Here is a 25,197-nt window from a genome sequence, read left to right on the forward strand (position 1 = left end):
AAAAAGACTTAGCATGAGTTTTTTTTAAAAAAATATTTTATTTACTTGTTTGAGAGAAAGTATGACCAAGGGTGGTGGTGGGAGAGGGAGAGGGATAGGGAGAGGGAAAGAAGCCCAGGCAGGCTCCATGCTGAGCACAGAGCCTGACACGGGGCTCAATCCCATCACCCTGAGATCTGATCTGAGCTGAAACCAAGGGCTGGATGCTCAACCCACCGAGCCCCCCAGGCGCCCCTGCAGAATTGTCAGCAGGCGCCATGCAGGATGGTGGAGCTCCACGACTCACTCGTCCTGCAGAACTGACCTCTGCCCCCTCTGGACTAATCCCTCCCTGTTTCCCATACTGCCCCAGTGGAACATTTTTAGGGCAAACCTTTGATCAGAACATAACACATATTAAAAAAAAAAAAAAGCACAAATCACAGGTGATCAGCCTGCTGAGTTTTCATAAAGCAAACACATCATGTCACCACTCAGCTCAGGAAACAATATCCTCTGCCTCCCAAGACTCCCTGTGGGTGTCTGGGCCTTCCCAATGGCCAGTCCTGGGTCGGGGCTCCTGCAGGATGGGCGCTTTTCTGGGGAGCCCTGGATTTGGTTGACAGGGATTCTGGGGACCAGGCTCCCTGGCTGTTCTGCTGTCCTGTCTGGGTCCTCACTTCTGGGGTCCTGGCTGACCAGAGGGGCTCCATCATTCCACCTGACTCACCCATGGACCATGCAAGGTAGAGGCCCCCCAGGCCTTACACAGATCGCACCCCCGCCCATGACGTTGGGGTGCCAGTGTTCCAAGGGTCCAGCAGGTATTTACGGAAGCAGGAATAAAGGAAGGAGACAAGGCTGGCTTTGCTCTAACTTGCCTTGGGCCTCTGAATGAGGCAGCCGCACCCTCCCCGAGGGCCTCCCTGGGCGCCCAAACAGGACGCAGGGGTACTGGGCTCCCGGAACCAATTTCTTAAAGAGTTAGATTATTTATTTATTTATTTATTCATTCATTCATTCATTCATTCATTTATTTATTTATTTATTCATGAGGGACAGAGAGAGTGAGGCAGAGACACAGGCAGAGGGAGAAGCAGGCTCCACGCAGGGAGCCCGATGCGGGACTCGATCCTGGGTCTCCAGGATCGCGCCCCAGGCTGAAGGCGGCGCTAAACCGCTGCCCCCCCCAGGGCTGCCCCTGGAACCGACTTCTTTAAAAGCAAAGTCAAAACAGGCCGGGCCTCGACCTGCAGGTACTTCGCAGGGGTCGCGGGGCCGGCGGGTCGGCTGGGATGGCCCCGGGGTCCCGGACGCGGACTGTCGGGCAGCGCGACGCGTTCGCGCCACGGAACAGGTCTGGAAGCCGAAAGCAACGGGGGCCGGGCGGGTCGGGCCTGGGCGCGGATTCCGCGGGCGGTGGGGGCGCGGCCTGGAGCCCTGGCCCCGCGACCTGGGGACCGCCTCCCGGCCCCGCCCCCGGCCTGGCCCCGCCCCCGTCTTCAGGGCCCCTGCCTCCAGGCCACGCCCCCACCCTGGCCCCGCCCCGTCTCCATGGCCCCGGCCTCCAGGCCCCGCCCCCGCCCATCTGGCCCCGCCCCGTGTCCATGGCCCCGGCCTCCAGGCCCCGCCCCCGCCCACCTGGCCCCGCCCCGTCTCCATGGCCCCGGCCTCCAGGCCCCGCCCCCGGCCTCCCGGCCCCGCCCCTCCCTCCCGGCCCCGCCCCCTCGCCGACCGCAGGCGGCCGTGACCTCACACGTGGCGCGGGGCGGGGACGGCGGGGACGGCGGCGCGGGGCGGGGCGGTCCCGGCGACAGTGCGCGGCCCCGGCGGGAGCGAGCGCGGCCCGTGTCGGCGCCGCCATGGCCACGGTGGACCTGGAGAAGCTGCGGATGTCCGGGGCCGGCAAGGCCATCGGCGTGCTGACCAGCGGCGGCGACGCGCAAGGTGCGCGGGGGGCGGGGGGCGTCGGCCTGTCCCCGGGGCCCTCGGGGCGCGACCCGGTCCCGCCCCCGCCCCCGCGCCCGCGCCCGAGCTGCCCGCGGACGTGCCGCCCGCCACGGCCTCCTCGCCCCGCCCCGCCCCGCCCCGCCCCCCCAGGGCCGGGGGCCCGCTCTTCCTGGTTCCCACGCGCGACCTGGGGCCGCGGTGCCTCCCGCCGCATCCGGGCTGGCGGGGCTGGGCCCTCGGCTTGGAGGCCTGGGGGAGGGCGCTGGCTGGGCTCGGGGCCTCCTGGAGCGCGACCCGTCCTCCCGGTGGCCTGCTCCCTGGCGCCCCGCAGCCCGGCCCGCAGCCTGGGCTCGCCCTGACGGCTGCTCTCCGGGGCCTCTGGCCTGGGCTGGCCCGTGCGCCCCTGCCCTGCCGCAGCAGCTCGGCCACCCGCACACCCCGAGCCCCAGGGCGCCTGGGCCGCTGCAGGGGTGGCTGCCCCGCTGGGATGGGCGTCCGCCTCGCCCCGTCCGATCCATCGGGAAATGCAGGCACACATCCCTGCTTCCCCATTCCGGAGCAGAGAGGAGGTGGGAGGGAGAGGCTTTCAGCAGCCCGGGAGGGCAGAGACAACTAGCCTCCGTCTGTCCGTCTGTCTGCAGCTGCGGGGGGCCTTCTGGCTCCGGTGGGCTGGCAGGGAGCGTGCCCTGCTGCACGTCCGCAGTCCGCGGCCCCGGTGGCGGGAGCACTTGTTGCCTGTGGGCTGGGCAGTGGCGGCTCCCCGGCAGGCAGCGCCGAGGTGGGCAGCCCTGGAGGGCGGCCTCGGGGAAGGATGATGCCTGGACGGTGGGATCGTGCCCAGGTGTGGGAGGATAGACGCCTCCTCCCTTGGTCCCGCAGACTCAGGGTCTCCACCCAGGCTCCCGCGTGCACAAGGAGCAGCAGCACCTGAGCGGGGCTGAGAAGGTGGAGTGGCACTCATTTAGGGACGGGCGCAAAGCCTGCGGATGGTGTGACCCTGCCCCTCTCCTGGCACAGGCGAAGCAGAGGGTGGCCCAGCGGTCAGGGCGGAAGGGGCTCTGGCGGTGAGGGTGCTGCCAGCCTGCCCGGGGGACCAGGTGAGAGCGCAGCCTGTCTGAGCTGTCGGTGCACCTGCTGGCCGCCCCCGGCCGCCCGCCACATGCCTTTCCTCGCTTCCTGAGACCGGCGGCCTCTGCTTCCCTCCCGTGTGCTCTCTGACTTGTAGACGGGTAACCTACGGTTCTGGTTGGAGCAACCACGGAGGGCGACTCCACAGGTTCTGAGTTTAGGGTTCGGGCCGATGCCGGAAGGAAAATGCAGGGGCCAGCCGTTATCCTGGGGAGAATGGGCCTTTCTGGGGTGTAATCCCCGAAAGCAGTCCGTGGGTGCTTGCCCTCTTGCCAGCTCTGCCCCCATGATCTGGCTCCAGAGGGCGGGTTCTCAGCTTAGGGGGCCCTGCTGCCTTCCAAATAAAGGCTGAGCTCATAGGGACCTGATGGCACGCTGCGTGCCCTGGAGCATGGGGACCCTGGTGGGCGCCCATGCAGACTCCTGCATTTGTTGGAATGCGCGAATCCCAGCCAGCCTCAGGCGGGAGCAGACCTGACCAGGCTGGGCTTGACCCAAGCGCTTGCCCGGGGCGCGGTTCCCCTTCTGTAAACAGGGGAGGGGACGGAGCATCCTCTGCAGGCTCGGGGCTCAGGCTTCCTGCCAGCTCATTGTGGGAAGGCAGCAGGGGGGTACTTTGTGCAGAAGTACCTAGAAGGCTATAGACTGGCGGCGCTTGCCCACGGCTCCCACCCTGCAGTCTCACCCCCAGGAGGTGTCCCTCTCTGCCCCCCACCCGCCTCCTTCTCCCAGAGACAGGTGTGGACCTGGGTGTCCTGTCTCTGCAGGCGCGGACCCCGCTAGCTCCCCACCCCACGACCTGGCATCGTCCCAGCCGGGCTCCCAGCCTACAATTAGAGTTGTCCCTCCGAGCCCAGTGTCACCGCATGGCCACCACTTTCTCACACATTTGTTTTTCTGGGAGCTGATGAAGAAAGGTCATGTGAGACACAGACGCCTGGACTTCAGACAGTAGTTCACTGGTGTCTCTGTGGCCCATGGGAGGGTCGGGGGTCCTGGGTCCTGGGTCAGTCTGGGAGGCCGCAGCTGCTCTCCTGCCTGCTTTTCTGACCCCCCCGGGGCTTGGGGCTTGGGGCTGCCGCCTAGGATTTATTTGGAGAAGGAAAAGCAGATTAAAGGACCGTTAAAAGGCTTTTTTAAGAAGCAGCTTACAGTGAGGCGTATGGGAGAGCTAGCCCTCGGGCCGCGTCTCCGTGGCAGCTGGCACAGTCCTGTTGTGAAAGTCTCTCGCTGTCACATAACGGGGTCCCCGGCAAGCCCACCTGCGGGCTGCTGAGATGATGTGACCCCAGGGCTGGCCTGCCCAGGGGGCACCGAGGAGACCTGATCAGACATGGGCCTGGGTCCCTGGCCACTGCCCTCCCCTCCGCCTGCCCCCACTCGTGGCCTCTGTCCTCACCTCCTGGGCCAGGGTGGGGCTTGGACCTTGACCCTGCGGTGGACCCAGAGATACCAGAAAGTGGAAAGTCTGGGCTGGCCAGGGACTGGGGGCGGAGGGGGGGGTGCAGGAAGCTTTGCGGGGGGGTCGGGAGACATTTATGATTTCTTTAGAAATAGGATTTTCTTGCTGAAGTCAGGAGTATAAGCTGCAAGTGTGGCCAGGTCAGGTCCCGGCTGGCCTCTGTGCTCTGTCCCTGTGACATCTGGGTGCTCCTGCCCCTGGACCTCAGACAGCAGGACCCGGGGCTCCCTGTGCCCAGGAGGAGTCGGGGTACCTCCTGCTGCTGCCCTCACCCACTGGGGCTCCAGCAGGTCCCTCCCCTCCGCTGGGACCTGGGCGTCTCCCCTGTGGAACGGGGCATGGTAGCAAAGGCACCACGCGCCCTCCTGGGAGCCTGTGCCCTGAGCCTGTGTGTGGGAGACGCTCTGTCTGCTGGGCTCCTCCTACGTGCTCCCTGCAGCCCTGGTTGTGACCTGCTCTGTCCCCCTGGGCCCTGCCTTCCAGGCTGCAGACCTGGGGAGACCCGTGTAACCAGGGTAGAGGGGCAGAGTCCTCACGTTGGGACCACCGTGTGGAGCACACGCCGTGAGGCACCCCGGGACCCATGCGCTGCTGCCCGCACTGGAGCCCATAGGCCCTGCCTGCCTCCCCCAGCTCGGGGGGACCCGAGGGCAGCGGCTCCAGGGCCTCGGCCGCGCCTGGTGTTTGCAGGGGCCTCCTCTGGGGACAAGCTCCGAAGCTTGGGACAGAGCCCAGGATGCGCGAGTGCGCTCCCAGCAAGGCAGGCAGGAGGAGCAGGCGGTGGTCCTCTGGGGGAGACCAGCCTGGGGCGCCTCTGTGGTCTGGCCCCCCGCCCGGCGTCAGCAGGTAGCCCCAGCGTGCCTGACCCGATGTGTGCCCCTGCTGGGTGCCCCTGCACCCGCAGCTCTGCCCCCTGGCCTGGGGGCGCTTGCTCCCCGGGCCGGGCCCCATCCCGCCGTCGGAGAGCAGCCGGGCACCTCCGGGCACCTCCGTGCGGGTGCACGTCCTGAGCGCCCGCTGCCTGCCGCTCCCGAGGGCGGGGCCTCACGGGGACACCTGGCCTCTGGGGGCCTCGGCGGCCACAGGAAGGGGCTGAGGTTCCTGTGGGCGTGGAGCATTCCCGTGTGCTGTGCCTCCTCCCACCCGCGCACGCGCTGGTCTTTGCGGTGGGGGAGGGGCAGCTGCCCGGCCGGGCCCCGGGCTGGGCGACAGGGAGGAGGGTGCCCTGCTGGAGCCTGGGGGCCCTGTTGGCCGTGGGCTGGAGGGCAGGAGCCGGAGCGCGCCTGGCTGCACTGCCCGGGCTGCCGGGCGCCCCAGTCGATGCTGGCCCTGGGGCACCCTGGGGGCACCGTCCTCTCCTGTGTCACGGTGCCCGCCCCCCCCCGCCCAGGGCGTGGGGCAGGGGTGGGGGTGCTCCCGGCCTCGGGGCGCGTGGGCACCGCCCTCAGAGTGCTCCCTGAGCTCCCTGGTCCTCATCGCCCAGGCGGGGTCTGGCCTGTGGGGCAGGAGGGTGGGGGCTCCGCTGAGCACCCGGGGGTGGCCGAGGCCAGGCAGGGTCGAGCATTTGCACACCCCTGGTGCCCGCGCGGGCACAGCCGCATCCGGCCGGCTTCTGTAACCGCGTGCGCAGAGCCAGGTGGCCCTGCCGGGGTCCGCCCCGCCTGACCGGGCTCCCCGGGCTTGGACCTCGAGCCCCCGGCTTGGGGCCCCGAGGTGCAGGGCGATGGTCCCGGGCCCGCCCCGCGCGCTCCACTGATGGCTGCTGCCCTCACCCCCTCGCAGGAATGAACGCGGCCGTCAGAGCTGTGACGCGCATGGGCATTTACGTGGGAGCCAAGGTCTTCCTCATCTACGAGGTAAGGCGGCCGGTCACCGGGCCAGCGCGGTGCGGAGGGGGGAGGGTGGACACCTGGCCGCGGTCCTGGTTCAGAGAGCAGGGGTGGGGACGGGTGGCCCGGCCCTGGGGTGTGGGTGGGGAGCCCTCCCTGGGTGTCTGTGGGGTGGGCCTTGAGGTGCAGGGCGGAGGGGAGCTGTGGCCCCTGGAGGCCCGGGACCTCACCCTTGCCCGGGGTTCTCCCCGCCCCATCCTGGGGCCCCAGCCCTCCCGCACCCCTTGGCAGGCCCAGGGCGCACGGGGCAGGCTCTGAGTACCCGGAGAAGCTACGGGGCCAGATGGCCCTCTTGTTCCGGCTGTGCCCCCCGCGCCGTGGTGCCCCCCCAACCGTGCCCCCAGCCCCGTCCCTGGGTCACATTCGAGGCTGACCCTCCAGCCTCGGTTCCCGGGCCCACACCCAGCTCCAGCCGCAGGCTTGAGGGATCCCCTGGGCCTGGTGGCCTTGGGCTCGGCTGTTACTTTGTTTCCACTTCTTACCTAGACTGTAGGGACCCAGGCTGCTCGGCTTTCCCCGCTCCCTCGGCCTGCCCCGGCCCTTCACCCCTGCCCTTCACCTGCCCCCTTCACCCTGCCCCTTCACCCTGCACCTTCACCCCTGCCCCTTCTCCCCTGCCCCTTCACCCTGCACCTTCACCCCTGCCCCTTCACCCTGCACCTTCACCCCTTTCCTTCACCCCGGCCTCACTCTGACCCTTCACCCTGGCCTCATCTGGGCCTGTCTGTGCCCAATCTTTGGCTGCAAGAGGATGTCTGAGTAAATGAAAGAGCGAGCAGATGTGCAGCCCCCCATCCCCTGAACCACATGGGGCTCTAGACCCTCAGACCGGGCTTGGATGGGGGGATGTGGCAAAGCTGATGTCTCAGAGTCTCAGGAGCAGGGCATGTGGGGCCCATGCCTGATAACGCCCATCCCCCTTCTAGAACCTTCTGGGGGTCAGGGGGAGTGTCTCCAGGGACAAGCACCATTCACACAGGGCGGGGTGGGTCCTAGCCTGGGCTCCCTGAGTGTGTACAGGTGACAGGTGTGTCCCCTATGTCCCTGACCGTGATCTGTTCCTTCTGTGAAGTGGGGAAGTCAGGGCACAGAAGCCATTGCAACACAGTGAGCGAAAGCGCTTTCCCCAGTGCGGACACCCAGAAGGTCGGGAAGCGGGTCTGCTGTCACTGAGCTCAGAGGTGACCCAGGGAGCTGCCATAGGGCTGGGCCTGCGTGGGGGTGGGGGCAGGATGACAAAAAGTGGGTAGAGGCAGGCATGGACACTCTAGAAGTTTCCAAGGCTAGGAGAGGAGAGGAGTCCAGTCTGGCAGACTGGACTCCAGCCAAGCTGCCCGGCTGCGTCCGGATCTCCAGGGATGCTGGGTGTGCACTGGGGCAGGGGCCGGGCCGCCGTGGTGCGCGTGCTCTGTACCCAGTCCTGGGCTGCTGAGGCCTGAGTGCTGCCTGGCCGGGTTGCTTGCTCTGGGCGCTGTCTGCTGGGGGTCTACACCACTGGGGGTCTGCACTGTTGGAGGTCTACACTGCTGGAGGTCTACACCATTGGAGGTGTCCACTGCTAGGGGTCTACATCACTGCGGGTCGGCACTGCTGGGGGTCGGCACCGCTGGAGGTGTCCACTGCTGGGGGTCTGCACATTGTTTTTCGGGCGTTTTGGTGCCTGGGTTGGGGGGAGGGATCGGCTTCCGTCCTAATGGCAGAAAGCGCCGGAGGGAGATGTGGAGGGAGGAAGTGGCCTGGTGGTCCCTCAGACCGGGGTCCCGGTGCCCCTGTGGCCCCAGGCACCCTCGCTCTGCTTCCTGGCAGGACGGTACCTGCCCCCTCCTCCACGGGAGTGGGAGCACTTGCCCTGCCCGCCCCAGCGCCTCGCTGCCCGGGACCTGTGGGCCCAGGTGATGGACCGAGGGTGAACTGGCCCGAGGGGAGGAAGCACGCAGGGGGTTGGGGAGCAGATATCCAGAGCCAGGCCGGGCTCCGGCCCCAGGTAGGACAGTGGCTGTTCACGGCTTCCCTGGAGGTGCTGGGAGGGCTGCAGGGAGGCGGCGGCCTTGGTCCTCTCCGCGCAGTGCTGCTGGGTCTTCTCGCGGGCACCCTCTCTCGGGCACTACTTACAAGGGCACCTGCCCCATACCCGGAGGGCAAGAGCCCTGCAGTTAGGAAGGGGGTAGGCCGCTGGGCGAGACGCTGGAACCCGCCTCCTCCCAGAGGCCCTGCAGGTGGCTGGCGGCCTGGGTCCCAGGGAAGCAGCGTGCGGTCATCAGGGGAATTCAAGGGAGAGCCACCTGCCGGGACCGATGCTCGGCTCCTGGGAAGCAGAGGGCGGCCCAGCGCTGCGGGGCGAGCGCCCAGGAGTCCCGGCCGTGTTGCCGGCTCGTGAGGAGGTGGCCATGAGCACGTCAGGTTCATGCTCCCAAGTCCCCACGTTCAGGCCTGTCCACGGACACGTGTGACCCCCAAATGTGCGTTGGCACCAACAAGCACGCGTCCCTGCACGTGGCTGATGTCCAGCCAGTGCCCGTAGGAGGCAGGACGGCAGCTTCCTCTGCAGGGACCATCCTGGGTGGAGGGCTGCTCACCGCGGAGCCGGTTGTGGGGTGACCTGGTGCGCGGCGGGGCTCGGGAGCTCACCCAGGGGCCGCCCATCCAGGGGCCACCCCCCCAGGGCCCACTGGCCAGCCTTCGGCGCGTGTTAATGCCGTCTGTGCCGCAGCAGGGCTTCTGGAAGGGCCAGCTGGGTGCCCCGGGCCTCTCCCTCTGATAGCCCGTGACCGCTGGCCAACCCCAGCTTTGTCACCCAAGGCCCTGGGTGCAGGGGATCCTCGGCGGTCAGGACCCTGGGGTCTGCTCCCCCCCTGGCTAGGGTTAGGGCGGAACTTCGGGTGTGCAGCTCCCCCCCTGGCGGGGCTGGGGGCCCCTGGCTCACGCCGTCCCCTCTGGTTTCAGGGCTATGAGGGTCTCGTGGAAGGAGGTGAGAACATCAAGCAGGCCAACTGGCTCAGCGTCTCCAACATCATCCAGCTGGTAAGGGCTGCGGCGGGGTGGCCCCTTCTGCCCATGAGCACGTGTGTGTACACACACACACACACACACACACACGCATAAGCACGCACACGCACACAGAAGTGCACACGTCCACTGTCCTGCAGCGGGTGGGCTCAGGCTGACCGGGGTCACGGGGACCTGGTGGTCCCAGGATGTCTCTGCTAGAAGTGTCCACTCCTGGTTTTCAGCAAGGGGTGGGAGGGGTCAAGACCTTTGGGGAACCGTGTACCGCACCTCCCCGTGGCCCCTGCAGCCTCCACCTGGTCTTCCCCGCGGTCCTCATTCTGAGCTTCCCAGGGGCCGAGGCCGCGGGCGAGCAGGCGTCTTTCCCCGGCTTGCTCACAGAGGATGGGGACGGACACCCTGCTCAGGCCGCGGGTTCTTGGAGAGGCGCTCTGTGACCCTTGTGCACCACAGCGCCAGGTCGCGTGGGCACGTGCCACCCGTTTATCCCGGCCATCAGCCGATGTCCTCTTTGTTCAAGTGGCCGGTCATGGTTGTAAGCCACGCATGGGTCAGCGGGAGCGCTGGGGGGCCAGCTGGACCCTGGTGCCCGGGCACTGCCGACCCCTCCTGCCCCATCCCCTCCTGCCCAGGACGGGCGTTTCTGCTGGACCCGCTCCCCCAGGTGCCAGCTTGCTGTCCCCGATCTGGTCAGTCCACTGGGGCGTGGCTGAGCCTCGCTCTTGGGCTTCATTGGACACCCCCAGCCCCGCCGTGCCCGTGGTCACCTCCTTGTCCCTCAGCCCAGGGTCTAGGGAAGGTGTCTTCAGGCCTCAGGCCCTGATCTGGCCATTTGCTGTGGCCCCGGGTCTGGGTGGCTGTGGCCTCCCTGTTCTGAGCGAGCAGCCCCAGGGACGGGGCTTTAGGCCGAGTCCTGAGCCAGGCTGTGAAGCAGCGTCAAGTGGTCATGGAGGGGCCTGGGAAGAGCTGCTGTCTGGGGAGGAGCAGGGAGCCCGGAGCATGGACGCAGGAGGGAGTGGGAGGGGAAGAGGGACAGGAGGGGACAGGGGCAGGAGGGGATGGGGGGACAGAGGGAGCAGGAGGAAACAGGGCAGGAGGGGACGGGATGGAGGGTGCAGGAGAGAAGGGGCAGGAGGGGACAGAGGGGATGGGGACAGGGGACGGGATCGGGTACAGAGGGGACAGGGGACGGGGTACAGAGGGGGCAGGAAGGGACAGAGGGGTTGGGGCACAGAGGGACAGGAGGGGCAGGAGGGGGCAGGAGGGAGAAGAGGGACAGGAGGGGCTCCTGGGAGGAAAGCCGAGCATTTCCAGGAGGAGCCCTGGGAGGCTCCGTCCATCCCGCTGGGGCGGGGGTGGGCAGACGGGAGGACGAGGCCGTGTCCCCGGGCGGTGCCGCCGTCCCACCCCTTCAGGTCCGGGCGCAGCCTGGTGGGTCTCAGGATCTCAGGGTCTCGTGACCGGGGCGGGGGGGCGTCCTGGGGGAGCCCGGCCGAGCTGGAAGGGCCACGTGGCTGCAGGTGTGTTCCCCTCGCGGGGCTCTGGGCACTGGCGGCCGCCTGTGTGTGCGCGTGTGCTTGTCTGTACGCACGCGTGTCTGTGTGCACGCGTGTGCCCAGGTCAGATTCCAGAGTCCTCTCCCTCCGCGTCCTAGTTGGAACCTCCCGAGCCTGAGCCGCGGCCGTTCCCCAGGGCTCCGGGCTCCGTGCAAGGACGAGGCCCCGGGAGGGGGCGCCCCGTCCAGGCTTCCAGGGAAGCCCCGCCTCTGCTCTCGGGGTCTGCGCCCCGCGGTGCCCCAGGGCTGTGTGCAGGGCGGCGCCTGTGTGCTCCGTGCAGGGCGGCACCGTCATCGGCAGCGCGCGCTGTAAGGCCTTCACCACCCGGGAGGGACGCCTGGCGGCGGCCTACAACCTGGTGCAGCGCGGCATCACCAACCTGTGCGTCATCGGCGGGGACGGCAGCCTGACGGGCGCCGACATCTTCCGCAGCGAGTGGGGCAGCCTGCTGGAGGAGCTGGTGGCGGCAGGTGGGTGGGGGCCCAGGGCGGCGGGTGCTGGGGTGCTGGGGGTCGGGGCCGGGGGGCCAGGCAGGGCGAGGGCAGCACGCGGGAGGCGCCGGGCTGGGCCCAAGGTCAGGGCCACCCCGGCCTCTCCTGGAGCCTTAGGTGGGCTCGGCCCCTGGGGAGGGTGTCAGTGTTTGAGCCCAGGGCGCCCGGGGACACAGCGTCAGGGCTAGCGTCCCTGCTCCTGGTGGCGGCCGGCAGTCCCCGGACGGCATCCTACACCGTGTGGGCGCGTCTGGTCTGTCTTGGTTCCCGGGCGGGGGTGACCTCGTCACCTGCAGACGGAGGCCCCGAGGTTGCCAGTTGGAAGTGACCTCTTGGGGTTCAGTTTGGTGGCCCTCGTGGGGACCCGGACAGGAGGGGTGTGCCCAGGGTCCTGGGGGGGGTCTCTTGGGCCTGTATCGGTGGTTCAGCCGCCTCAACCCTTGCCGCGGGACCCGGGGACGAGGGCGGGCTGGGGGGCGCTCTGAGCCTGGGACCCGCTGGGACCACAGTCTCGGGGGCCGGGGCGCCGAGGGAGCGGGGCGGGCCGGGGGGCTCAGGGCTGGCCGCCCGCCCAGGCAGGATCTCGGAGAGCACGGCGCAGACCTACTCGCACCTGAGCATCGTGGGGCTGGTGGGCTCCATCGACAACGACTTCTGCGGCACCGACATGACCATCGGCACGGACTCGGCCCTGCACCGCATCATGGAGGTCATCGACGCCATCACCACCACCGCCCAGAGGTGAGCCAGGCCTGGGGCCCCGGGGCAGGGGTGCGTCCGCCGGGGGCGCCCAGGCTACGGCCAGGTCAGGCCAGGTCAGTGGCCCGCAGCCGGCGAACAGATCAGGGGAAACGGCCCGACGGTGGGGTGCGATGGCCTCGCGGGCAGGGACCCGGCTGTCCCGGGGCTGGACGGCTGTCCGGGGACCCTCTCTGTCCTGGGCGTTTCCCTGGCAGGGCTGGGGCCCGGACAGCAGGCGCGACTCCCGTGCCCCGAGGCTGTTTGGGGTGCCGGGCCGTGGGGTCCATCCACCGGGTGCAGCGCTGAGCTCCCCACCCTGTCTGTCCACAGCCACCAGAGGACCTTCGTGCTGGAGGTGATGGGACGGCACTGCGGGTAAGGGGCACGGCGGGGGGGCCGTTGGGGAGCAGGGGTGGGGGCGGCACCTCCCGGTGCCCGGAGCGCAGCAGGTGCTGACTTCCTGCTGGAGGAATGAGCTGGGCGGGGCGTGTCCCGTCTGGGGGCTGGACTGGCTGCCGGTGACCGGTGACCGCCTGTGGCCCGCCGCTGGGCTGCTCCTCCAGGTACCTGGCCCTGGTGTCCGCCCTGGCCTCGGGGGCCGACTGGCTCTTCATCCCCGAGGCGCCCCCCGAGGACGGCTGGGAGAACTTCATGTGCGAGAGGCTCGGAGAGGTGCGTGCGGAGGGTCTTCCCGGGAGGTCCTGCCGCAGCAGGTGCCCCGGAGCGCGTCCTGGGGCCCGGGAGGCCGAGGAGGGTGCTCGGGGACGCTGACCTGGGCGGGGGCGGGAGCGGGTCATGCTGGCTTCCTGGGGGCCGTGGCCACTGAGTCTGCGCCAGGGGAGGTGGCCTTTGGAAGACGGGTGGATGGCACGTGGGGCAGTGACCCCAGGGGAGGAGGCCCCCCGTGGGACTGGGGAGGCAGCTGGGGGCTGAGGCCTTGTCCGGGGGCGGCCGGGGCGTTGGGGACGTGGCTCTGGCCCCCTCAGGGTGGAGCGGGGTGCTGGGGCAGGTCGGCCCTCGGCCGGGCCTGGTTCCTTGGTGGACAGGGGGCGGTGCTGGGACTGAGGGCCACCCCCGGACTGGGGGGCTGTGGTCCGGATCCGAGATTGTGCCCCGATGTTCACACACAGGCCAGCCTGTGCCCGCAGGGTGACCACCCAGGCCACCCGGGGCTCGGCCCGTCCCTCGGTTCTGAAGCCCTGGGGGTCAGCACGTGGGCCCTCGCTGCTCTGAGGGACAGACGTCCCCTGGCGCTCTGTCCCCGTCCTCCTGCAAGGCCAAGGGCAGGGCCGGGTGGGGCTGGCCGGGCGCCCACGTCCTGTCCTTGGGGCGAGTCCTGTCCTTCTGTGAGGGCTTCGTGGCCTTGACCGCGTGGAGCAGGGCCGTGTGGCGTCCCTGGCTGACCTGGCCTTGGCTCGGCCGCTGTGCGCTCGGGGCCGTTCTGGAAGCGGCCTGCACTCGGGGTCGGTCCTTCCCTGCTCTGTGTCAGCCTCAGGCCCTCCCTCGGCTTCCCCGAGCCTCCAAGGCCCCACCCGTGAGGCGCAGATGTAACCCCCCCCCCCCGCCCACCTCCTGCTCTTCTGCTCCCCCGCAGCCCTGGCTCTGGCTGTCGCACCTCACCTGCACCAGCGTCACCTCCTCCAGGCAGCTCTCCACTCCCGCTCCTCCTCCTCCTGCCCTGGGGCTCACGGGGGCTGCTCTGGGAGTCTTCCTCTCTAGGTTCTTTGGGTGCTGTGGGGCACACAGGGGGCTTACGGGCCAGAGTGAACGTTCTGAATATCTTTGAAGCACATGACTGGGAAGTGCTTTCCCCAGGGAACTTTGGATTTGTGGTGTTGAGCCCCAGCCTGGGCTGGCGCAGGGTGTTGTGGGTCCCTTCGGTGCCACCTTTGATCCTCTGCAGCCTGGGGAGGGGAGGGGGTGTCGCTCTAGGGGTGTGGGGGGTCCAGGAAGCCCTGGCTGGTGGCCCGCACCGTGAGGTCACAGGCTCGAGGTGACCTCGGTGTCCCAGGTTAGCGCTGGCAGGGTTGGCTCGGGGACCTAGGTCGAGGGTCCCTCTGCCCCTCAGTCTCCGCTGGCAGCCCCAAGTCCTGGGGAGGCTGCAGGGCCACGTGCTCCCCTTCCTGACTGCTCCCCGCCTGCTCCAGTGCCTGCACTGCCTGCTTGGTTCCTGGGGTGCTGGCCCCCTGCTCCCTCCAGAGCCTCTGCAGCCCCCTCCCCACCCCGGAGGGCAGCAGGGCCCCTGTGGGCTCATCTTGGTCCACCCCCCCGCCTGCCCGTGTAGACCGTGGGCCTCGGGGGAGGACGTGGGTGGTGGCGTGTCCAGGGCAGGTGCCTGCAGGCTGGCGGCCGAGCCCGGGGCTTCTCTGACCTAGACTCGGAGCAGGGGGTCCCGACTGAACATCATCATCATCGCGGAGGGCGCCATCGACCGCAACGGGAAGCCCATCTCGTCCCGCTACGTGAAGGACGTGAGTTTTGGGCAGGGGCTGGGTCCCACGGGACGGGTGGGGCCTCGGGGCAGGCACCCCTTTATCTGCAGTCCCCACGTGCTCTTGCTGGGGCCCCTGGACAGCAGCTCCCGGAGGGTGCTTCCTCGCTCCCGGTGATAGCCAGACGCGGGGTGGGCGGGGGTGGGCCAGGGGCTCCCCGAGAAGGCTGGCTCCACAGGCCCAGTGCAGGCTCCACCTCACCCCAGGACCGGGCCCGCCCCGGGGGCCCCCCGCTAGCCCCCACCCAGGGCAGGACGCTCAGCTGAGGAACCGACTCCGTGGAGTGTTCCCCTGCGACCTCCGCCTGGGGCCCCGGGCCCTGCCCTCCCGATACCCTCTCCTTGGCCGCCCGCCCTGTCCCTGTGTCCCCGGTCGGGAACCGGCCCATCCATGGTGTCTGCCGGGGGGCCCAGAGCCACGGGGCCCGGTGCAGCCTGACTGAGGCGCTAAGGGCCCGGCCGGGCTGCGGGGACGCCCCCACACAAGCGCCCCACGTGCCCACACGGCCGCGCACACGGGGAAAGGCCACGCTCTCTCACTGTGGGCGTGAGTCCCGAGCTGGCTGTGCGGGGACCCCAGGGGTGACAGCCGACATCCCTGAGAACCAGGGTGAGGGGCCCGTGGGGTGGGCGCTGAACCCAGGTCCCCCCCGACTCTCTCCCAACGAGCAGCTGGTGGTCCAGAGGCTGGGCTTCGACACGCGTGTGACCGTGCTGGGCCACGTGCAGAGGGGAGGGACCCCTTCGGCGTTTGACCGCATCCTGGTAGGTGGGGCCTGGCTCTGGGCCTGGGTGTCGGGGTGGGTGAGCGTGGTGGGCGCTCCCTCGCTGCGGCCCCTCCGTGTCCCCGTGGGTGGGAGACGCAGCCCGGGGTCCTGTGTCTCGCGACGCACCCGTCCCCACGCTCCACAGTCAGCGCCGGGCTCCAGGCCCCCCGGTGAGGTCTCCAGGGGAGGACGGTGCACAGAGGGCCTGGCCCACGGCTCAGCCTTCCGGGTCTGACGTCCGGTGCTTCCGAGTCCCGCACCCCAGCTCTCAGGGGCCCGGCGTTCGCGGAAGACCCCAGAGATGGTCTCCAGCCTGCACCTGCTGCCGTGGGGCTGGGACCGTGGTGGCCACGTGCCCCCGGGGTGCGGGGCTGTTGTGAGTGGTGGTCACGTGACATCATTTCTGGTGCCACCTGTTCTAGAAGCTTCGACCCGCGTGTGCGCGTGTCGGGGGGACGGCTCTGAGAGCTGAGGGTGAGGGGTCGTCGGGTGCGTGGTGTGGGGGCTGGCCCAGCGTGGCCCCAGAGCCGAAGGGTCACGTGCCCACGGCTCGGGTGGGCGGCTCCTGCTCGACACCCGCCCGCCCCCTCCCTGCTCAGAGCAGCAAGATGGGCATGGAGGCCGTCATGGCGCTGCTGGAGGCCACAGCGGACACGCAGGCCTGCGTGGTCAGCCTCTCGGGGAACCAGTCCGTGCGGCTGCCCCTCATGGAGTGTGTGCAGGTGGTAAGTTCCAGGCCTGCAGGCGGGCCAGGTGGGGCTCCCGGGAGAGGGCCCCCGGCTCGCTGGCCCTGCGGCCCCCCCCTCCCTCCAGGGCCTCCTCGGGGCCCCACCCAGCAGGCGGGCTGCACCGGCCCCTCCCCGCCCCGTCGCCCTCGGGGTCCTGCTGCTCCTCTGTTACCGGTGGCCCCCTCCTGTCGTGGCCTCCGGGTACCCGAGGCCCCCAGTCCTCTGGGTGGGGAGGGACGAGCCCCGAGGGGTGGGAGCTGCGGGGACACATGGCTTCCTGGAGCCGTCGGCCCTGGACTGACCTTGCAGGCTGGGCAGGGTGGGGTGTTTGAGGTAGGATGGTGGGGGGCGAGTGGGTGGCCAGGGCCACCGTGTAACTCAGCAGACGTGGGCAGACACTCGGCAAGGCTGGAGCGGGGCCCGTGCTGGGGAGGGGCGTGGGGGCGTGGGGGTCCGGCCTCCCTGGGACCCCTCCTTGGGAGAGGCCTCGGGTCCGACCTCTGCTGCGGGGCTGGGCCCGGACTCCTCTGGTCCCCAGGCCCTGGCGGGGCCCCATGGAGCTGGGGGGGGGTGGGCCCGCTGGGGAAGCCCGGGCGGCCCGCTTGCTGTCAGCCAGCCCCCCGGATCGCCGGCCTGGCAGTGACCGCGGCGGGGCGGGTGGGGGACAGGCCCGCCGCGTCGGGTGGCCGCCGTGCGTGTGCACCAGGCCTCCTGCAGCGTTTCCTTGTTTCCCTGAAGACCAAGGAGGTGCAGAAGGCCATGGACGAGAAGCGGTTCGACGAGGCCATCCAGCTCCGCGGCAGGTGAGGGCCTGGCGGGGCCTGGCGGGGCCTGGCGCTGGAGCGGCCGTCTGCTCGGCGGGCCCGCCGGAGACGCCGTGTGGCCCTGGCCCGCGGGACCTGCATGCCTTGGGACGTGGAGCTGCACGTCTTCCCGCTGAGTGTGTGTGGCCAAGCCGGGGGAAGCGAGCGGCAGGAACGGGGCTCGGCGGTCCCTGCAGCTGGACGGCAGGCAGGAGCTGCCACGAGGGGCGAGGGGAGAGGGCGGCCTGGCTGGGGGCTGGGGCGGGGCGTCCACAGGAGGCCGCGGTGGGGCAGGTCCAGAGGGGCGGGGAGGCGGGGGGCCAGACCCGCAGCTCCGATTTCCGTCGCCGTGCCTCCCGCCTGCTCCGAGCCGCCCACCCCACAGGCTGGTTGCAGGGATGCGGCGCCCCGGCCTCGCCGAGAGGGGTGTGCGGACCGCGCGTGGTGCAGGGCTCCTCCGCCACCCAGCGATGCTGCCCGGCCGGGCTGGTATCCACAGGGGCAGGATGGCGGCCTGCGGCTTCTGCGTGGCCGAGCTGTGGGGCTGGGGCTGGGGCTGGGGGCTGCATGATGCATGACCCGCTTCCTTTCCAGGAGCTTTGAGAACAACTGGAACATTTACAAGCTGCTTGCACACCAGAAGGTCTCCAAGGAGAAGGTGAGGTGGTGTGAGCCGCAGGACCCCTGGGTCCCTGTCACCTCCGCCTCCACCTTGAGCCTGTCCCTGCTGCCAGGGGCTGCCCGCCCTGGGGCCGCCCGCCCACGGGGTCGGGGTCTGCCCGGGAAGCGGGGAGCTCCGAGCGCCCTCCTGTCTGGGGGCTGAGCTGTGGGCTGAGAGGTGCAGCTTTGCTTGACCAGCGGGTCCCCAACGGCCAGCATCTGGGCCTGGAGGTGACCTTGGCTGCTTGCTTATTAGCAAACGACTAAAGGCAATTAAGTCGGGCCTGCGGATTTAAGTCCCGACAGAGCGGTTCTAGTGCTTACGAAACATTCTAAAATAGCTAAAAGCCTTGCGAAACGGGCTTTCTTCAAGATAAGGATGACGGCAGGACTTGTTCCCGGAACCCTGGGGACGAGGAAGGGTCCCGTTGAGACCATCCTGGGTCTCCGTTCGTCCCAGGAGCTGGTCAGGCACGGGGCGCATCCCCGGACCAGTGGCGTGGTCTCTGTCCCCTCCGGGGACCGCTGGGCCGTGACCCTGTCTGGGGCGGCAGGGCTGTGTTGCCAGGACCCCCCAGGGCCGCGCTGCCGGGCGGAGCCGCTGGCCGGGGACATGTGGCCTCGAGGCGCCCAGGACGCAGCTGCCCAGCGAGGGCTCCGGGGACACAGCCTGGACGCCGGTGTGACAGCCCACGGGGCGTTTCTTAGGTTGATTCCTGGTCAAGGTGACCTTTCAGTTCGTGGGGTTAGACCAACCCTGGGACCCACACTGGCATCACCTGCCGCTTTTTGCACCTTGTTAACGTGGCTCCTAGAGAACCTCTGTGACATCCGTGGCCCCCGTCGCTGTGCAGCCGTGCCGCTCGCTAAGCGCTTGGGACGCTGGCTGCCCTGAGCCCAGAGCGTGGGGTGATGGCTGGAAGCTTCCAAACGGGCGCCGAGTCTGGCCCAAAGCCGCCCCGCTGCGGCCACCAGCCGTGCTCGGCTGAGAGCGACCACGGTCCTGCTGACGCCTTTGGCTGAGGCCCCAGGCTCGCTCCTGGCTCCTGTGGGTCCTTGCCAGAAGCTCGTGGAGGCAAAGGACACACGTGTGTCCTTCCCAGGGGAGTCCACTCGCTGGACGGCGTGCAGGCGGCCACGGGCCCCGGGCCCCGGGCCCCCTCGTGCCGTCCTCGTGGCTCCGCGGTTCGTCCCCAGCCCCGTGCTCACGTTCCTGTCTCCCTTGTCTCTCAAGACCAACTTCTCCTTGGCCATTCTGAACGTGGGGGCCCCGGCGGCTGGCATGAACGCGGCCGTGCGCTCGGCGGTGCGGTCGGGCATCTCCCAGGGCCACACGGTGTACGTCGTACACGACGGCTTCGAGGGTCTGGCCAAGGGTCAGGTGGGTGCGGCCGCGCTGGCGCGTGGGGCCGGGGCTCGCTGGGTCTGTATCACCCACCCCCGGCTCGCTTGGCGAATGGGGACCGGGGGGCTCGCGGCACGAGGTCACGGGCAGTGGCCGAGGTCAGGTGGGCGGAGAAGACGGGTCAGAGGCCCTGGGGAAGGGGTGAGCGCCCCTGCTGAGCTGCAGCGTGCCGCGGGCCGCCTGCCAGTCTCTGGCCCCTCCCGGCCGTGCCCTCCCCGAGTAGCGAGGAGGAGTGGCTGCGAGCCCCCCGCCTGCCCCTGAGGCTGCACCCCCACCCCCCGCAGGTACAAGAGGTGAGTTGGCACGACGTGGCCGGCTGGCTGGGCCGTGGCGGCTCCATGCTGGGGACGAAGAGGTGAGCTCCCGGCCACCGCGGGCCTCCGGGGCTAGAAACCTGTGGGCAGGCTCGGGAGGAGCAGGGGCTGCGAGGGGACACCTGCCCCCGTGGCCCTGGACCAGGGGCCACAGGTCCTCCGGCTGCCCCTTTGTGCCCGGGTGTCCCCCGTCCCCGCGGGGGCTCGGGCCTCTGCGCCCCGCTCTGGGCCCCGCGGGTTCCCCGGCGCTGAGGCTCTGCTTCCACCTCGGGAATCTCGGGACGGTGCCCGGGGCCCTCCCCGCGGGCAGATGCCGTGTGGCTGCGCGTCCCTGTGGCCTGGCCGCCAGTAACGTGGTTACGTTCCCCGCAGGACGCTGCCCAGGAGCTACATGGAGAAGATAGTGGACAACATTCGCACCTACAACATCCACGCCCTGCTGGTCATCGGGGGCTTTGAGGTGAGGGCCGCCGTGGGGCCCTGGGCGGGGCGGGGACGCCTGACAGTGTCTTCTGGGCCCGGGGCCGCGGAGGTGGACCTGCCGGGGACCCCGTGTCAGGGATGTCCACGGGCCTGAGGGGCCGCGGGGTTCAGGGTAGGCCTCACAGTGTCTGTGGGTGCTGGTGACCGGGTGCTGGAGAGGAGGGGTGGGGTGGCAGGAAGGCGGGGAGATGGGGTGCTGCCCTCAGGAGCTCCTGGGGGGCAGCCTGCGGCGGAGAGCCCCACAGCCTCCTCCCCGTCCGTTCCTTCCCTGGTGCGGCTCCCGTTCTTGCCCAACCCCCGCCGCCCGCACCCCGGGTGGGGGTCCCTCCAGGGCGGGCGGGCCTCCTTCCTGTCCTCCTGGGAGCCCAGCCTCCCTGGCCCTGGCCTGCCCGGCTCCCAGGTGGGCTCCCCGGGTCGTGGCCACGGGGGCGGGAGGCCCAGGCACGTGGCGGGTCCGTGGGGGCGATGTCCCCTGGCCCAGGAGCCCCCACTCGCCGCCTCCTGCTCCCGTGGGCCGCCCTGAGCCCCCCCCGGTGCGCCCGCAGGCCTACGAGGGGGTGCTGCAGCTGGTGGAGGCGCGCGGCCGCTACGAGGAGCTCTGCATCGTCATGTGCGTCATCCCGGCCACCATCAGCAACAACGTGCCGGGCACCGACTTCAGTCTGGGCTCAGACACCGCCGTCAACGCCGCCATGGAGGTAGGACGCCGGGCCCCGGCAGGCCCCGGACCTGTGCAGGGGACGGTCACACGACGCGCGAGGGTGGGTGCCCAGGGGAAGCTGCCGTCGTCGGAGCAGGGCTGGCCCGGCCGTGGCTCTGTCCCCGTGCAGACCCCTCCCACCCCGTCTGCGGCCCCCCGACCCCCTTCCCCTGTGGGCTCAGCACCCCTGTGCCCGGGTCCTCGGGGGTCTCGGGCTGAACCCGAGCAGCTTCTCCACGATGCTGTGGGAAGAGAAAGATGCGAGTAGAACAGATGAGACGACAGGAGACCCCCCCAACTGCCGACCCAGAGACCCCGTGAGCGTTCAGGGCTTTCCTTTGAACTCACCCGACCCGGCCTCTCGCCAGCACCACGCGCGGCCCTGTTTTCTCTGCCTCCACGACGGGAAGCCTGGTGTTCTGTTTAACCAGCGCTCGGATGGCTGCTGGCGTGGAACTGCTCTGTTTCTGGCTCACTTAAGGGTTTTATGGAAAAATACCTTTCTCTGTTTTTTGCCCATTTTTTTTTTTGGTGAATTTTATTACTTGTAGGTGCTCTTGACATATGTAGGATATCGATCCTTTGGCAGACATTGGAGAACGGTTGTCTCTGACTTGGGGTTTCACCTTGTGGTTCAGACCCCAAAAACCGACTGGTCTTGTCTTTTCTCAGTTTTTTAATGTTCTAAATTTCTTTCCAGACTCCGAACTTTTTGGGTTAAAAGTATCCTGTGTCACATCCTTGTTGGCACCTGCAGAATATGAACTTCATGTGTCACCTGGTCCCCCCGGGACAGTGACCCTGCGGTGGCCAGAGTGTCACTTGCCCATTTACAGATGAGAAAAATTAAGGCCCCAGTGAGCCTCTTAGCCCATCCCTGGCCTGCACCCACCAGGCGCTGGTGACACCCCCATCCCCCTGGGCACACAGTGGCCCCAGTTGAGGACCCCGCTTTGCAGGGAGCCCATGGAGGGGGCTGTGATGCTCTGGGCAGGTGGGGGGCTGTCCTGGCCTCCAGCCCCTGCACAGGCGGCTCCGGGGAGAGACCTGGGTCCCTGGGTGCGGTGGCCGCCTGTGGCCCACGGGCAAGGCCCTGACCGCCCCTGTCCCCCAGAGCTGTGACCGCATCAAGCAGTCGGCGTCGGGCACCAAGCGCCGCGTGTTCATCGTGGAGACCATGGGCGGCTACTGTGGCTACCTGGCCACGGTGACCGGCATTGCTGTGGGGGCCGACGCCGCCTACGTCTTCGAGGACCCTTTCAACATCCAAGACCTGAAAGTGAGCCGAGCCCCTTGCCCTTCTCCTCTTGGGACACCTGGGAGCCGGCCTGGGGTGCAGGCCGAGGAGCCCTGTGGGCCGGGGGGTCCCTGCCTATGGGGTCCCAGCACGTGACCCCCGAGCCCCCTTCCCCACCCTGTGTCGCATCGTGGCTGCCATGGCCTCTGGCCCTCCCGCCACCAGCTCAGGCCTGCCCGTGGCCCCCGGGTCGCCTGGCTCCGGGGGGAGTCTGGGCTCCGTCCCACGCAGCAAGGGGCTGCTGCCGGGTACAGGGCTGGCGGCCGCCGATTCCGGCTCAGGCGCCTGGCTCAGCCGTGTCCCCCGCACCCGCAGGCCAACGTGGAGCACATGACCGAGAAGATGAAGACAGACATCCAGAGGGGCCTCGTGCTCCGGTGAGGCTGCGCGTGGGCCTGGGCCGGGCGGGAAGGGTCCCCCTGAGCCGCGGGAGCCTGGGGGGCAGGGGCGGGGGCTCAGCGTCCGGGACGAGACCCCAGCCGGCTCCGTCCCACCCAGGCCTCGTCCCTCCTTCCAGAAACGAGAAGTGCCACGAGCACTACACCACGGAGTTTCTGTATAACCTGTACTCCTCCGAGGGGAAGGGCGTCTTTGACTGTAGGACCAACGTTCTGGGCCACCTGCAGCAGGTACGGCGTGGGGAGCCCGGGTCCCCGCCCTCTGCCTCCATCTGCACCTGGGCCCGGGGGCCCGGGGGACACGGCAGGGTGAGAGCCCTCCCCCCTGCACGTCCTCAGGCGGCACCTGCCCGCGGTCACCCTGCCACCCCCCTCATGCCCACCTTGCACTCATCATCCCTCGGGACAGGTGAGCGGGGTGAGGCTCCTACCCTGCAGAGTCCTCAGCACTAGGAAGGGGCAGGGCTGGGACCCCTGCGGCCCCCTGCTCCCTGCCAGGTCCCCCCACCCAGTGGCCTCCTGGGCACCCTGCGGGGACCTGAGTGGTGCCGTTTCCCAGCCCTTCCGAGGGCTCCCCTCTCTGCGGGTGCTTGCTCATCCTGCCAGAGCCGGGGGCCCACGGGGGCCACCACGTGGATGGGCGGGCAGCCCACCACCCAGCCGCTGGAGGTTTGGGGTGGAGAAGGGCTGGGGAGCTGCAGGCAGAGGGAACAGATGCAGATGCGGGGGGCGGGAGGGGGTGGGGGTCACACGCTGCCTCAGGGTGCTCACCTGAGGTCGCGGGGTGGTCAGGCCGCCCGGCTCCTGGCAGCGCCCACCTGCCTCGGGCGGCAGCGAGCCCCCCTCACCCGCTGTGTTTCCAGGGTGGGGCTCCGACCCCCTTTGACCGGAACTACGGCACGAAGCTGGGGGTGAAGGCGATGCTCTGGATGTCGGAGAAGCTGCGGGCCGTCTACCGCAACGGTGCGTGGGGGGGGGTGGCCCTGGGCTGACCTCGCTCTCTGCCCTCTGCTGGGCCCTGGGGTCCGGGGCTGCCAACGAGCCCTGTGTCCACAGGCCGCGTGTTCGCCAACGCCCCCGATTCGGCCTGCGTGATCGGCCTGCAGAAGAAGGCGGTGGCCTTCAGCCCCGTCACCGAGCTCAAGGAGGTCACGGACTTTGAGTGAGTGCCTGTGAAGGGGGTGGGCTGCCCCGACCCTGCACGGCCGCCCCGTCCCCGTCCCCGGGGCCGTCCCCGTGCCGCCCTCGCCCCGCCAGCCTGGGCCGAGCGCCCCCGACTGCAGGCCCCGGAGGGAGGGGACCGGACGCCCCCTCCAGGCCGCACTCCAGGGTTGTGTCGGGGCCCAGTGCCCGGCCCTGAGCCCGACCCCCCTGCGGCAGGCACCGCATGCCCCGGGAGCAGTGGTGGCTGAACCTGCGGCTCATGCTGAAGATGCTGGCGCACTACCGCATCAGCATGGCCGACTACGTGTCCGGGGAGCTGGAGCACGTCACCCGCCGCAGCCTCAGCATCGACAAGGGCTTCTGAAGCCGCGGCGCACCTGCCCCTCCCTCCTTGGGGCCTGCAGGCGGGCGGGGGCCACGGCCCTCTCGGTCTGGCTCCAGGGCCTCGCCCCTGCTGCCGCCGGGCTCCCCTCGGACAGAGCCCCCGGGCACCCACCTTCTGGCCCGGGGGAGGTGGGGACCCCTGTGCAGGGACACTTCCCCGTGGCCCTCGCTGTGACCTCCTTCTGTGTGCACTGGCCGCCGGGCAGAGCGGAGCTTGCCACCTTTTGTAGAAATAAAATCACCCTGACCGTGGAGAGACCAGTCTCTGGGCGGCAGGCCCCGTGGAACGTCCCAGGGAGGGCAGGGGGTGGTCGCCCCCACCGCGCACACGGGCCTGGCCTCCCCCAGTCTCAGGACCAGCCCCCCTGACCACCCTGGGACGTCTCAGACCCAAGACCTTGGGGGCAAGTGTCTGGGGTGAGCGGGCACCCCAGGAGACCCTGGTAGGGGTGGGCGATGGGGGGAGGCCGACAGAAACAGCACCGGGAGCCGAGGGCCAGTCCACCGCCACTTCTGGGGTTGGCGAGGAGCCTTGCTCTGCAGTGTGGTCCCGGCACCAGGGTCCCCAGGACGTGCTGAGCCTCGGGGGGACCCCAACCCTCCTGAGCTCACTGCACAGTCCACTTCTGTTCCCACCGCGGTGACTGGGCGCTCCGTCCAGGGCGGCTCCAGGCCTGTGTTCCTGCCTGTGGCACCTGCGGAGGCTCGGGGGAGGCTCGGGGACTCATGGGGTTTTGTGGGGAGCCCCTGGCCTTGGGGGCTCCTGCGTGGTTTCTTCTGGTGGGGCCAAGGGACCTGGTGGGGGTCCTCTGTTCCTCCAGATGCCTTCACGTCCCCAAGACCTTGGCAGGGTGCCTTGGTCACTCGAGGGAGCAGCAGCCTGGTGGGGGCCCGGGCACCATGCCCTCCTTGCTGTGTGGGTGGTCCTGGGGCAGGCTAAGGAGGGGACATCTCCCCAAGGGGACGGTCCCAAGTGGCTTGTGAGGCCAGGAACAAGTTCCTGGGTCCCGGAAACCTGAGCGTGCACGTGTGTGCATGCACGTGTGTGTACACGTAAGTGCACGCGTGTCCTTGTGCGTGAGTGGGGACACCGGAGCTCAGGGGTGGGGACTCCTGGAGTCCCCTGGCTGCAGCAGAAACCCTCCAGCGTCCGGCCAGCGTCCAGCCCGCCTTGAGCACACAGCCACTCGGCCCAGCGTGCTCCGTGCTGACCCCGCCCCCTGGCCAGCTCCCCAGGGCACCCGGGGCGGCCTGGGGAAGGGGCAGGGGAGCCGCGGAGCTGGACTTTCTGGGACGTTCTTCCTGGTTTTGCCTGGACGTGCAGCGTCTGGAGATGCTGTGGCGCAGGCGCCCAGTAACGCGTCAGCAGGGACAGGGCCTGGCCTCTGCCTCCCGCGCTCG

General features: G+C 69.3%; 1 protein-coding gene across 2 annotated transcripts; it reads left to right on the forward strand.

Moving 5' to 3' along the window:
* Nucleotides 1-1,767: 1,767 nt before the first annotated feature.
* On the forward strand, nt 1,768-24,050 carry PFKL (phosphofructokinase, liver type). 2 transcript variants are annotated; one of them, XM_072807168.1, is made up of 22 exons: nt 1,768-1,926; nt 6,302-6,375; nt 9,352-9,429; nt 11,251-11,440; nt 12,037-12,202; nt 12,533-12,577; nt 12,766-12,874; nt 14,578-14,673; nt 15,366-15,458; nt 16,060-16,185; nt 16,927-16,991; nt 17,586-17,649; nt 18,886-19,032; nt 19,341-19,411; nt 19,743-19,830; nt 20,399-20,551; nt 21,668-21,832; nt 22,166-22,227; nt 22,368-22,479; nt 23,112-23,211; nt 23,305-23,410; nt 23,629-24,050. In XM_072807168.1, exons 1-22 carry the CDS (start codon nt 1,842-1,844, stop codon nt 23,774-23,776), a joined length of 2,343 nt encoding a protein of 780 aa, XP_072663269.1. In that variant the 5' UTR covers nt 1,768-1,841; the 3' UTR covers nt 23,777-24,050. The 2 variants fall into 2 exon arrangements, with proteins under 2 accessions (XP_072663269.1, XP_072663270.1); XM_072807169.1 differs by lacking the exon at nt 1,768-1,926 and adding an exon at nt 2,402-2,498.
* Nucleotides 24,051-25,197: the final 1,147 nt, after the last annotated feature.

The sequence above is a fragment of the Canis lupus genome, chromosome 30 (genome assembly GCF_048164855.1).
Source record: "Canis lupus baileyi chromosome 30, mCanLup2.hap1, whole genome shotgun sequence".
Classification (NCBI taxonomy): domain Eukaryota; kingdom Metazoa; phylum Chordata; class Mammalia; order Carnivora; family Canidae; genus Canis; species Canis lupus.